This window comes from Zeus faber, assembly GCF_960531495.2.
Source record: "Zeus faber genome assembly, chromosome: 12".
NCBI classification, from domain to species: domain Eukaryota; kingdom Metazoa; phylum Chordata; class Actinopteri; order Zeiformes; family Zeidae; genus Zeus; species Zeus faber.
The window spans coordinates 18,526,743-18,539,726 of NC_137196.1; the positions used below are offsets into that span (position 1 = coordinate 18,526,743).

The following is a 12,984-nucleotide window of genomic DNA, read 5'->3' on the forward strand; positions in this document are numbered from 1 at the left end:
GCGGTTCCGGTGCGCAAATCTCTCCTTTCTACTTGGCAATAACAACAACAGTTACCACACCACTGAATCGTTGTTCCAGTTACGAGCAGGGGATGAGAGGGACCAGGATGTTGGCAGAGATCCAGAATTTTGGGAGAAGCTAAGATACCGCGTTGGCTTTTGTCATCGTCGTGTGGAGGAAATGCCGATACAATGCCTGACCGTCCAACTATGAATGGGACTGACATCTCCCAGTTCCTTTGCACTGGTTGGTGTATTTTCATGGTATTTTACATTAAAAATGTTTATATATTTTTTTTTGCCAAATATTGATTATCTGTTAACTGTACTGCAAGGCTGTAATTTCAGGCGAATGGAAATATCTTACATGGGGCTTTATGGTCATGGTATCTTTGAAATCTTGCACTGAGCATGTTTGATGCACAATAAAATAATCAGTATTTTTTATGTTTGTATGATTTTATTCTGATTAACAACAGATAATAAATAAGAGAAATGTCAAACTGTTTACGGTTTCAAACATTTGTCCTACCGAAATGGGGGGAGGGAAAAAAAAAAAAAAAAGTCCAGAAACTAATTCAGATGGAGCCAAACTGCAGCGGGAACCGTCGACTTGAAACGCGTGGTGTGTATTTTCAAGCGGAGGAAATGGCACCAGGACATGACATTCCTCCTCCCGAGGGAGGTGTGGGAGCGGGGCGGCGGAGCCCTGGAGAATAACAGTCGCCTCTGAGAACATCGAGGCTGGACAGACGTCGTCTCAATCCTGCTCTCGTAAATGTCGCGACCGCAGCGGGCGGAGTACACACACACACACACACACACACACACGCGCGCGCACGTTTTAATCCGTCTGTTGCGTCTGCGTCTTCGCACATATCTGCCATCAGAGGGAGTTGTTTACATTGACGCAGAACCTAACCGGTGAAATGGAAATGGTTCTGGCGCTCCTTGGTCACGGTCCATCCTTCAGGATGTAAAAGGCTGAACAACAATTACAAATCTTGCAGTCGAGGCCCTTGAATAAAATCCCCTTCAAAGATTTCGTCCTCACAGAGGTTTTGAGTCTTCTAAATGCGACAATGAGCTTGAGAAACCGGAGAACCAGAGAAGAATATGGTGGCGTCAAAGGGAAGAAACGCCTCTCCTCCTGACGTGGGGAACCGGCTCCCATCCTTCCCCCGGAAGCCTTCTCAGCGCTATTTACGGGATTCCGGTTCCGTTCCCCGGGGTTCCGGTCAGGAGCTCTCTGAGCCCAGGAAGCGCTCCCTCTGGTCCGGGACGATGAAGCCTTCCTTCAGGTCGCTCTCCCTCCTGGCCGATATGATGAAGGACTGTTTGGGGTCTATCACCACGGCGCTGTCCCTGTCCTGCCCCGCGACCTCCACCTCCCCGTAGGAAGGGTTGCCCGAGCCCCTGCGGAACTTCATGATAGGCCAGCGAGTCGGACGCCGCTGTGGGTCGGCGGGGTCGGTTCGGGGAAAGGCGGAAACAGAATGACACAAGGGAAAATCAGTGAACTGGCGGGGTCAGCGATGAGGTAATGAAAATCGTTTTTGTCTGATGGGGGGTAGCTGACCTCCATGAGGAAGAGGCTGGCGGTGGAGGTGGGGTGGTAGTACATGTAGAGGCTGAAAAAGACGGCCGTTGCAAGGATGACCATCACCAGGATGATTCCCGCGAGGAGGCCGGTCTGTAGCCGCTCCTCATTCTCCCCGCCGCCGTCCACCTCGGCTGGATCGTGGTGGTGGTGGTGAGAGTTAGTGGTATGCTAATGCATTTAGTATTTGATTATTTCATTGCACACACTACTAAAGACGTACTGAATGTTTATTTTGACATCCGAGCATACTTCAGGGAAAACATCACTATTTTTACCACTTTCACCTTACACCTTATATTCTGATCACTGGAAGTCAACCCGGAATATTCGGATTGGAATTAGATTATTTTTAATCGATTGAGAGAATAGCTTGAGCCAACTGCTTTCAATGGGACAATTGCGAACCGCATTCTTTTGGCGATGCGATTGCCCCGTTGCGCGGCAGACTTCTGATTCTGACTCACTCGGGCTGACCTCCAATGGTCAAAAAAGTACCAAGGTTTTCCATTAAGTGTTTAAAAAAAAAAAAAAGAGGGACTTACGCGCCTCGTTGATGCGTAAAGAGATCTTTGTGTCATCTGGAAGTCAAGAAGAACAGAGCACCTGGTATCAAACTCCTATAACAAGAGGCAGAATAAGCAAAGTTCTCTCTACACGCGTCAGTCCTTATGGCCGCGGCGTTCTCCAGGAAGGAAGACGCCACCTTGATATTCCAAGAAAGAGCACATGTCAAAACAAACTGCCATGCTTCCGAACTGTTACTATTACGGACAGGAATTCGGCCCCCTCAGCCAGGATCCGGACGGATACACATGCGTGCACTCATCTTTCAGTAGCTGAGGACAGTATGCAGTATTTAACATGGCGTTGTATATGCTCTGCTATGACCTAACAGGGCCCCGGGAAATAGTTGACCACATGACCCTCAGAACGTCAGGCCTCTGCAGCGCCTGACAGAGGGCCTTATGTCTGGATACCCTTCCATGACAACAAACACTTATTGGTGAGACGAGAATGACGCTGCACTGAGCTGGAAACAGTGGGTGGTAAAATGAAACAACAACTCTGTTTAGTTAAAGTCACAAATCAAAACAGTTATAACCATGTCGTCAAACTATCACCCACACACCGAGAAGAAGCAACAGAGCAGCACTTGTGTGATAAAGGGGAGAAATACTAACGTGATAAAACCAACGCACTTTAGTCCTTTTATTATTATTATTGAGATTATTATTATTATTATTATTATTATTATTATTATTAAGAACATGATTCTGATTCTTCTTCTTATTATTATTATAATAATAATTATTAGAAGATTAATAATTATTAAATCTCAGATTTTTTGATTGTAGACCCAACGTTTTCCTTTTAGTCTTTTTTAAAATTAAATTGTATTTTATTTTTCCCAACCCCTAAGCTCGCCAGGTGACCCGTGAAATGTTTTTAAATTACACTTGAATATAAATAAATAAATAAATAATGGAGACTAGCGCTTGTGTTGCACGATCAAAACTGCAAGGATCTGCTAATTCATCTATTTCAACAGTTCCAGGCAGAATGCCAACCTTGGTAGTGGCGAAAGGTTCTTGACGAGTCACTGAATAAGATTTGTTCAAATTTTTCTTTGTTCGCTTGGTCCAGTTGGTTTAAGGAGAACGTTCTACGTTTTGGATTGTTATTATTCTATGTTTTTTTATTTGATATTTCTATACCCAGTGTATACCCAGTACAACTCTCGGACTCCGACATAATGTATCTCGGGGATGAATAAAGTTCTATCTTCATTCACGGCAGAAGTTAATTTCTGGGTATGAAGCACTGACCCTCTGTGGGTGAGGTGGTGGGGGGCTGCGCTGTGGACACGGCCCTTCTGACCGTGCTGCCGGTGGGGTTCGTTGCCGTGGAGATCCTCATGAGGGTGGGGGCGGTGGTGCTGGATGCCCCGTGGAGCTCCGGTCCGCCGGGCGGGACTGGGCCGATGTTGTGTGTGAGGTTGTGAGGCGTGGATTTTGAGGCGTCTCCCGGTGCCGTGGACACACACCTCAGGTCTCTCCTCTGCCGACATAAGGAACGGGGCTTGACTCTTGTCGGGGACAGAGGGAGACACGTTGCAGCGCCATTATGTAGTTCGACACAAAATAAGTAAGTACCTCATCCGGGCAGCCGAGATCCACCCAATCCTGACGATTACGGTCAAAGCCGCTGGAACACCTGAGGAGAGTCTTCTTATCAGACGATTGACAGCAAAAAAAAAATCACAGAAAGAGAAAGATCTCAAAGGTGCGCCGTCGTCGGCCAAAGATTGCTCCTCACCTTTGCAGCCTGTGGCACCAGCTGCAGTTGAAGCCAATCTGAGAGGAGACGCATGGGCCGCAGGTGGAGAACTGAATGCAAGCTGGTGACGGAGAACACAACGGACTGAGCGATTTGAATATCAGCCTCACGGTTATTCTTTAAAAAAAAATTTTTTTATTTTTTTTTATTTAAAGTTTACGAGGAGCAGAGTTAAAAAGGTAACGAACGGCAAAACCAACGTTATGTCGCTGTCAAAAAAACGATGATGAAGTTGGGTCAATGGACGAGCAGGAAATTTGAAACATTTCTCAAGAAATGTTCTGAGCTCCATCTCTCTGTACGGTGTGTAGCTGTCGTGCTCGTGAGAATGAACCTACTAGGAAGAGGTAGGATCTCAACAACTGTAGAATGGTAGATCTTGGACTTGGGGATATCAACTTTGTGGTATTCATAGATGGTCCTCCTTCGAAGATCTGAAGCAGGGGCACAGAGGATACAACAGAAAGAGCGATTAGACAACACAATCTTTATTTATTTGACTTTTTTTATTTTTATTTTTTACTTGTTTTCACTTGAGTCGAAGACTTCAACGATCTGTGATGTACCCTTTTCCCCGTCCTGAACTTACTGGGAATCTGTTCCAGCTTGTGCAGCACCACAAAGGCATCGGACAGGCCCACTTTGACGGGATGGTGCTCCGAACTGATGTCACTGATGTTGATTGGAATCTAAGAAGAGCGGAGAAGAAAACCGTGAAACACAGGACACACGGGTGACATTTATTTGCAAATTTGCAGGATGAGGAAGAGGAAGAGCCCGGACCTCTTTGTAGGCGAAGACGATCCGCCCGTCGCTGTGCAGCGTGGCCTGGAAGGTGAAGGGTCCGAGAGCCGAGCCGTCCTGCAGGTGGACTCTGTTCCACTGGACCACCAGCGCCGTGCCTGAGGAGAGACGGGTCGAAACAGACACGAGGCACAAATAAAAACAAATTCAAATTCTCCAAAAGAAAAATCACACATGACACTGCTCATGCCCATTTAAGCCCCATTATGGTATGAATTAGAGATAATGTGCGGCCAACCGGTCATTATTTTTAAACAACGCCCAACAGCGTGATCGGGAGTTATTTTGCGACAATGACCGGCTGGCCGCACATTATCCCTCTTATTACACGTCTACTTACGAAATAAATGTATATGTTGACACAGAATATGGATTTCATATTTTTTCAACTTGTATGCCTAGTTTTTAAAATCAAATGACGACGACTATGAAAAATAATCCACAGCAGTGTAGCTGCGCCAACGTAGTGAACTATTCGTCCTACTGTACAAGAGCATGTCGGCGGAGTGATAAGGGACGTGAAACCAGGCGGAGAAGCGGTCGCCCATGGAAACATTCATGACCAACATATGGGCAGTCATTATTCAGAAATAACTGATCCACAGATTGCAGCCATTGACCAACCAGAGTTGAGTATTCCACAGAGCCGTGCAACAAAATCAAAGTTGGCACAATCTTTTAAGTGGCCTGACGTATACAGTACGTAGGATTATGCCATCAGTCGCCTTTTTCTCTTACCGTTATCGAAGTAAAATACTGTCGAGTTCTGGGACAGGCTGGGGTCAAAGTTCGCCATGAGGGGAGCGATGTACTGAGTGGCGGTTAACATCCGGTGGATGGTGTCACCGGTGTAAATGAAACCTGCGGGAGAACAAAACACAGAGAAACACGTTATCCAACCCTAACCTTACCCACAGTCCACCAGCAGTGTCGAATCAAAATAGAATACAGAATGTACAAACCTCAATTTCGAGTTCATGACGGCAGTTTATATTTCCTTAAGAACAAAAAGGGTACCATGTCGATGTGTCATTTTGGAAACTCACCGCCGGTTGCCACCGTGATCTCTTTCAGTACGTGGCCATAGAAGGGAAAGTCAAAGGAAAGACTGACTCTCTGGAGGAAAATCCAAAAAAGAGAGAATAATAACCTTCAAATGCATCATTAATACTGAGTCATCACAGGGATCGACACCGCACACACACACACACTGCTCCGTCGACACGTCTGACAAGAATCAAGAGTTCACTGCGATGCGGTTCCTTCAGATGGACCATTTTTCACTTTTCCTCAATGGGGAAGATACAAATGCAGGTATGAATATTTTCAAGACCTAAGGTGAAAATGGTAATTATTTTTCCTGAATCTTCCTGACAAAGCTGCTTTCAAAGGAAGTAAAACCAACTTTCTTTGTGAACAGCTACCTAACGCCCTTCTGGTGAACTGGTCCGTACCGCTGCTTGTCTGTGGCTGCTGGAGAGGAACCCATGGAGCCTCCAGTTCTCCTTGTGCTTCTGGTCTACGTCCACCCACGGCTCTTTGATGCCAGGGTCTCTGGGCCCATGGACTTTTGAAGCGTAGTAGACATGATCAATATCCTGACGAAAAAATAAAAGAGCAACAACTTATGTTGCTAAACACTGACGAGCTTCAGCGCACGCGCCACGGCGGTAGAACGGACCTACCACGATCTGGGAGGAATTTTCATGTCCCTCCTCGCTCAGTAGTTCGGTGTCGGTGTCCTCTGGATGGTGTTGGTCACGGTAGTGGCCCCTTTTGTCAGGGCCCCAACTCGCGGTACCAAACCTGGGCCTGGATGCCCACCTCTTCCACCTGGTCCTGGAGTCTAGCTCTAGGTAGGACCCGGCTGCTTGAGATGCCAGGCCCTGCAAACCCGTTTTGTAGACCCCTGCATAAATGCAGAAAACGTTTGAGTTGTTGCACGCGGGTGACGTTTTCATCCAAATTTTCGGTCATCACTTTACAGACAGGTGGTGGAACACAAACACATATGTTCAGGGTCGGAACATAACTTACAGATTCTAGAAGAAAGAAAGAAAAGAAAGTATACCCCATGTGTCAATCACAAGGTCAATATTATTTGAAGTCCAGCATCCCTTTTTCCAGATGATTAAACAAACGAGGCCATGTGGCGAGCGCACAGCCCACATGGTCGCCCACACGGTCGGGCCGCCATTCAAAACAGCGTCCCCACCCCCTCCTTCACATCAGAGGGCGAAAACATGCCTCGCATTCTTCACACCAACCGGACCGAGACCCCGGCATGTGAGAAAGGTGGACAGGGTGGGTTTATGCGTCAACATTGCCGAGGGCCAATAGTGGTCCTGTGTCTGCGGGGCAGCGATGGCCCCGGGCACGTTACGCAGGATTGAGGCCAATTTGTGGTCGCTTGATTATTACATGGTGGAATAATTCTCTCTTCTGATATGATGTTTGATCTTTTCAGAGAAAAAAAAAATTAAGCCCCAAACATGAGTAACAGATGACCAAAGCACACACACTTTGAGACCGAGGTACAGAGCTAAGTCCTTGGCCGACAACTTCAGTGTTAGAGGACTTGAGATTTTGATGCCAGGTGAGCTTTTGAAAGCCGGCAACACAAAGGGGCACATTTTAAAAGCACCCGGAGGCCAGGGCTGAGCGTAAAACCGTGAAAGCGTGGTCATCTCCTCCAATCACGTGATCAAAGGAGTAGGACTCGAATGGAAAAATCTGGATTTTAACCTGTGGCAGCAATGCTGAACACCATCAAATGACAGGAGTCACCGCCGGTGACTTTACCCAAGGTCAAATGGTGAACCATCATGTTTGAAGCTTGTCTCCAGGCGCTTTGAAATAAGCACTCGCGTCGCCGGCATTCAACCCTCAAGTCAAGTCACCCCCAAAAACCTGGATCCTCAGCCAACAGCTTTGCTCATTGAGCCACTGAGTCTTATGGTACGTGGCAGTCTCCTGCGAAAGTGGATGGAGAAGTCAGGACTTGAACATGCGACTGTTTTAGACTTTAATCTCAAATCCACTTTGGGTATTGTGTCCGATTTTATCCGTTTTAGGTCTACATGTACTGGAATATATTTAACCACAGCAATTATTGGTCATTTTATACAAGGAGTAGTGTCTGCAGTGTAGGCTAACTATTTACATATTTACAAAATCAAAGTTAGTACAAATGATTGAGACAGTATAAAACTGTCTTACTACTTTATAGAATACATCTCATTTGTTGATCCTCATATTTAGTAAAGCATTTTTCCTTTCTTTCTTCTGATTGGTCAATTGGAACACATTTCTGATTCATATATAATGATATATGATGATGATGATGATGATATAATAATAATAATAATAATAATAAGAAGAAGAAGAAGAAGAAGAAGAAGAAGAAGAAGAATACAATTATAATAGTATTATTATAATAATTATTGTTATTATCATCATTATTATTGTAATAATAATAATAATAATAATAATAATAACAAAATACTATATATCTATAGTATCCTATAATCCATCTCCATGCAGCACCTCATTTCAAGATGAATCCACTAATCCTCTATTTACAGGTATAATATAACATTTAAAACAACCAACTTGGACTTACCTTGTTGAGACTTTAATCTCACATTGTTTGTCTGGGACTGGAGAGCTATGACGGTCCCTGCGATGAGATGCAGTATGTTGGCCATCACCATCCTTCCACTGAACGTCCCACAGACCCCACGACCCCCGTCCAACGACCCCCGTCCCCCAAAGCAAGAAATACACCGAGAGAGAAACTGGACGAGGGTCTCAATGCATCTGGAGCTCCAGCAGCATCTGGGGTTCAGTTCCTACTTTTACCACCTGATGTCTGCTCTTCAAGGTTCCAACTGAGAGGAGGAGCGCTGATAAGACAACTGATCTTGTCGCTCTGTCTGTCTGCCTGTCTGTGCGTGTCTGTCCGTCCGTCAGTCTGTCTGTCCGTCTGTTTGTCTGTCTCTGTCTATTCCATCCAACATAAAAAGTGGTGGGTTACATGAATAGGAATGAGTTATGTGATTATTCTAACTTAAATGTGAAACACTAGTCCAGGGGTTCCAAAACTGTTTGTTTTGTTTTTTGTTGTTTTTTTTTTTTTAAACATAACAAAACAAAAGAAAAAAGAACCAACAAAACTAAACAATAGAAAAAGATGAGTCGGATCCCCTGCAATTCCCCAGAGGATCCCTAGGGGGCCTCACCAACCCAGTTTTGGAACCTGCGATGTAGGCTTGATGATGGAATAGCGCCACCGTTCGGCTGATTATAACATGGAAATTCAAAAGAAAATGAAGGGAGTGGCCGTTCTAGTCCAATGAAAAAATGTAGACGTAAATGTTTTTTTTGTTTTCAGCTGTATGCTAATTCAAGGTGCGTTACTGGCTATAATGAGCCCCGCAGTTGATTAGTGTCATCATTGTGTCCCCACAAATCCCAACGCAAATTTTTAAAAATCAAAATTAAAGTATTGCATAGAGAGATTTTGTAAAAAAAACAAAAACAACAAACAGACAAAACAAAGAAATACAGTGATCACAGTGACAATCAGTGATAAACAGTCATCGTGCACATGAGAGGTTCAGGCTTTCAGGTGGAGCAGCGCCGCATTGAAGATGCGGGTGGAGTTTGACCCCTGGGTACCCTCTGTTCTTGGAGGCCCAGTCTGGAGGGCAGATCAACCTAGCGCACTGGTCCAAACTCACCTGGGGGAAGTTAGAAGTTAGAGAAAGGGAATAAGTGACGGTCGTAAAGTGATGCTGAATGCATCAGTGCACGTGGATGTAATTGCTTTTTTTGTGAGACGTGAAGTGATGATCTTAACTAACTGGAGCAAAATTCCTCTGATAAATCTATTTAATTATTATTATCAACACCAAGCTTGGGTTATTGTAGGCAGTACTGCACGTTCCTTCATCTCAGTTGCCTGTTGCTGCATTCTATTACAATTATGAGGCGTGACCTTCGATAAAGTCACGTAATCACTTTTATACGTCATATACAACCATTTTAAAATCCCCATTAACATGGCCTATGCTATGCAGTAACGATTAAAAATTATGAAATAGTCAGTGAATAGACTATAACAACAAAGATTATACTGTATAAGTAATACAATTAGATATAAATATAATTGGAAAAACTGGAGTCCGCTGCCGCCTAGTGGTCATTGCTCAGATCGCAGGGCGTCTTATTAAAGTGGTAATAAAAAAACACATTATTAAAACTGATTGTGGCGAGCTTACACCATGAAACAAATGAATTGGTCGAGACAGAACGGTCTTTAAGAAGCCACCCTCTGTGTCCCGTACACCGCATGACCAGCGGGGGCAGCTTCCATTTTTTTTTTTACAGACAGACAACACACGTCAGAATCCCTGAGGCCACGACCAGCTACGTCAGTCCACGTCACAGTCCTTTCCTCAGTCAGCAACAGCGACACCAACAGAACATCCCGAACAACTGAAAACGCTCGTCCTTTCCCCCAGCAGAAGGAGGTGCAGCACCACCACACTTCTGTGAGGGTAGAGCAGAACACCCATCCCATGTCCCCTGGCACAAAGGCTTGCCCACGACAGCGGGTGTCGTCCGCCCTTTTCTGTCGCACCTCTGAACTGGCCTGGGCCTGGCGGGTATACTCGTGGACTACCCACAGGCAGTCCGTCAGCCGCCGATAGTAGTCCAGTTCCGTGCCCCTGGCAATCTCAGGCTCGGGCGGGGCCCCAAACACCAGGTCCACCGGCGTCCGAAGTTTCCGCCTGAACATGAGTGCCGCAGGCGTACACCGGCTGTTAAGGCTAGTTGAGTTGCCAGTGTTTGGTTGAAGCGCTCAACCAGCCCATCGCTCTGGCGGTGCAGCGGCGTCGTCCTCGTCTTGCTTACCCCCAGCTGCCTGCACACCTCAATGAACACCTGGAACTCGAGGTTCAGTCGCTGGTAACTGTGGAGCTCGGCAGGAACCCAGAAACCATGAACATCTCCACCACCAGCCTCTCCGCAGTTGTAGCCGTGCTCTGATCCGGCACAGCGTACGCCTCAGCCCACAATGAAATAATGGATGGCGATGAGGATGTAGCGGTTGCCGGAGTTAGTGACTGGGAAGGGGCCAAGGATGTCCACTCCAACATGCTCCCTCGAGGCGCCCACAAAGTATTGCTGCAGGGGGGGCATGGGAACACTGGGAGAAACAGTAATAGCACTCCATCGCCACACAGGAGCACAGGGAGAGGGCGTCAGCGTTACCATGCTGATGCCCGCGCTGGTGCTGCACCTCAAGGTCATATCCCTGTAAAACCTCCAGTCGCCGGGCTACCGGGCCCTCAGAGATACAAAAGTTCAGTAGCCAGGTGAGAGAGGCCTGGCCAATGCACAGGAGGAACCGATTGCCATGCAGGTAAGGTCGGAAGTGCCGGAACGCCGGGGCCACTGCCAGCAGCTCCTGCCAGGTGACGCAATAGTTCATTTCAGCCTGGCTCAGTGCCCGACTGTAGTAGGCCATCGCCTGGTCCTCACCCCCTTTTCCTTGGGACGAGACAGTCCCCACCCTCATGTTGCTGGCATCAGCGTCCACAATGAAGGGCCAGCAGGCGCTAGTACTGTAGGAGGCCGGGCCCAGGAAATGTTGCCTCAGGAACGTCTTCTCTCTCCGGAACAGATGGCATTTTTCGAGTTAAGCGTCAACCCGGCCTGTCAAATATGCGGATGCCTCCCGCAGGTTGGCCAATGCCCCATTGAAGCTGTTGGCGTGTGCCAGCAGGTCGTCCAGGTACACCACACAGCGATCGCGGTGAACGGCTGTCAGCACCCTCCCCATCAACCTCTCGAACGTGGCTGGCGCATTACAAAGCCCAAATGGCATAACTCTGAACGGCCACAGCTCTGGCTTGATGGTGAGCGCCGTCTTTGGCCGGGCGTTTCCCCATGCGTTTCCCCATGTAATCCAACGGGAATATTTAACTCAATGGTTTAACATTTTCCTGCTGTTTATAAAGCAGACTCGGTTTTGAAAATATGTTGACAGATAAAAAACCCCACAAAGGAAAACGAATCTGGAAAAATCTAATTTTCCTTCAAGAAAGTTTTTTTCAGCTTATTTGGCTGCTCCTGGCCATTTTAGAAATGCGCGAGATGGTGGGTTTTGCTGCATTGGGTCACATATTCTATTCCTTTTATGTATATTTTGTATCCCCACTTAGTATATTAACTTTTTTGTCTTATTTTATGCTTTTTACCAACTGAATTACCTTTAGGAATCAGTAAGTTAAGTTAGTTTAGTTAGTTAGTTAATTAGTTATCTATTGTGCCAGTCAGTACTAATTGTGCAAAATTGTGAAATAACACGGGTCCTCGCTTGTCCACCAATTCACTTAACGACCCGGTCCTAGGAGCGGAACTCGGTCGTTCAGTGAGGAGTACCTGTATATACAACTGGCCACAACTGAACGGTTGATTTCCACCAGTAGGGGGCTCAGTGGGTACATTTGAAGCCTCTTCCCTGTGTTCCCTGTTCCTTCATCCCGTCCTCTGATGACTTCTCCTTCTCCCCTCTTGCATTTGAAAGGCCTCTGGCGGTCCCTCCAAGAGTGAAATTTACTACCATTCGTCAGCACGCCTGTTCATGGAGAAAGGCTTTTATTTAATCATACATTTAGATCATGCATACACATTTGGTATTGAAGCCCCCTCAAACACATCAGCGTAATGCACCGTCACACTTTGTGCCTTTTTTGGAAACGTTCGCCCTGAAACAAGAGGAATGGAGGTTTTATAAATACACATCACATGTCAGCAGAGGGGAATTTAAATAGACTAAACGACCTTACCGTCCCCTGACTTTATAGTCTTGATTTGTACCATTTTGGCCCCACAACAAGCCTTTGTCATGCCAGTGTGTGTGTGTGTGTGTGTGTGTGTGTGTTTGTGTGTGTGTGTGTGTCTGTGTACTCACCTGCGCCACCCCTTCTATTCTGAGTCCATGAAGTTGTCGAGTGCAACGTGCCTCATTTGGCTCAGAGGCCTGGAAGTGCAAGGCTGCAGCTATATATATACATATACTTTATTCATTTTAAACATTTATATAATCTATAGACAGCTATTAAACACACTGACAAAATGTAAATAAAACAATGTTTTATTTATTTTACAAATGAAGGTATGTTTACAACGATAATTTTACAAAAGACTAAATGAATGGATTTTTTGAA

General features: G+C 46.0%; 1 protein-coding gene across 1 annotated transcript; it reads right to left on the minus strand.

The window, feature by feature from the left end:
- Positions 1–1,238: 1,238 nt before the first annotated feature.
- plxdc2a (plexin domain containing 2a) lies at positions 1,239–11,330 on the minus strand (the record flags this gene model as incomplete). Its single annotated transcript, XM_080010406.1, has 17 exons — positions 1,239–1,454; positions 1,580–1,734; positions 2,146–2,181; positions 3,430–3,661; positions 3,757–3,817; positions 3,920–4,001; positions 4,279–4,374; positions 4,530–4,629; positions 4,724–4,842; positions 5,483–5,605; positions 5,791–5,860; positions 6,199–6,342; positions 6,430–6,653; positions 9,354–9,486; positions 10,296–10,539; positions 10,674–10,794; positions 11,024–11,330. The coding sequence occupies 17 exons, from the start codon at positions 11,328–11,330 to the stop codon at positions 1,239–1,241; spliced, it is 2,463 nt and encodes an 820-aa protein (XP_079866532.1).
- Between the last annotated feature and the right edge of the window lie 1,654 nt (positions 11,331–12,984).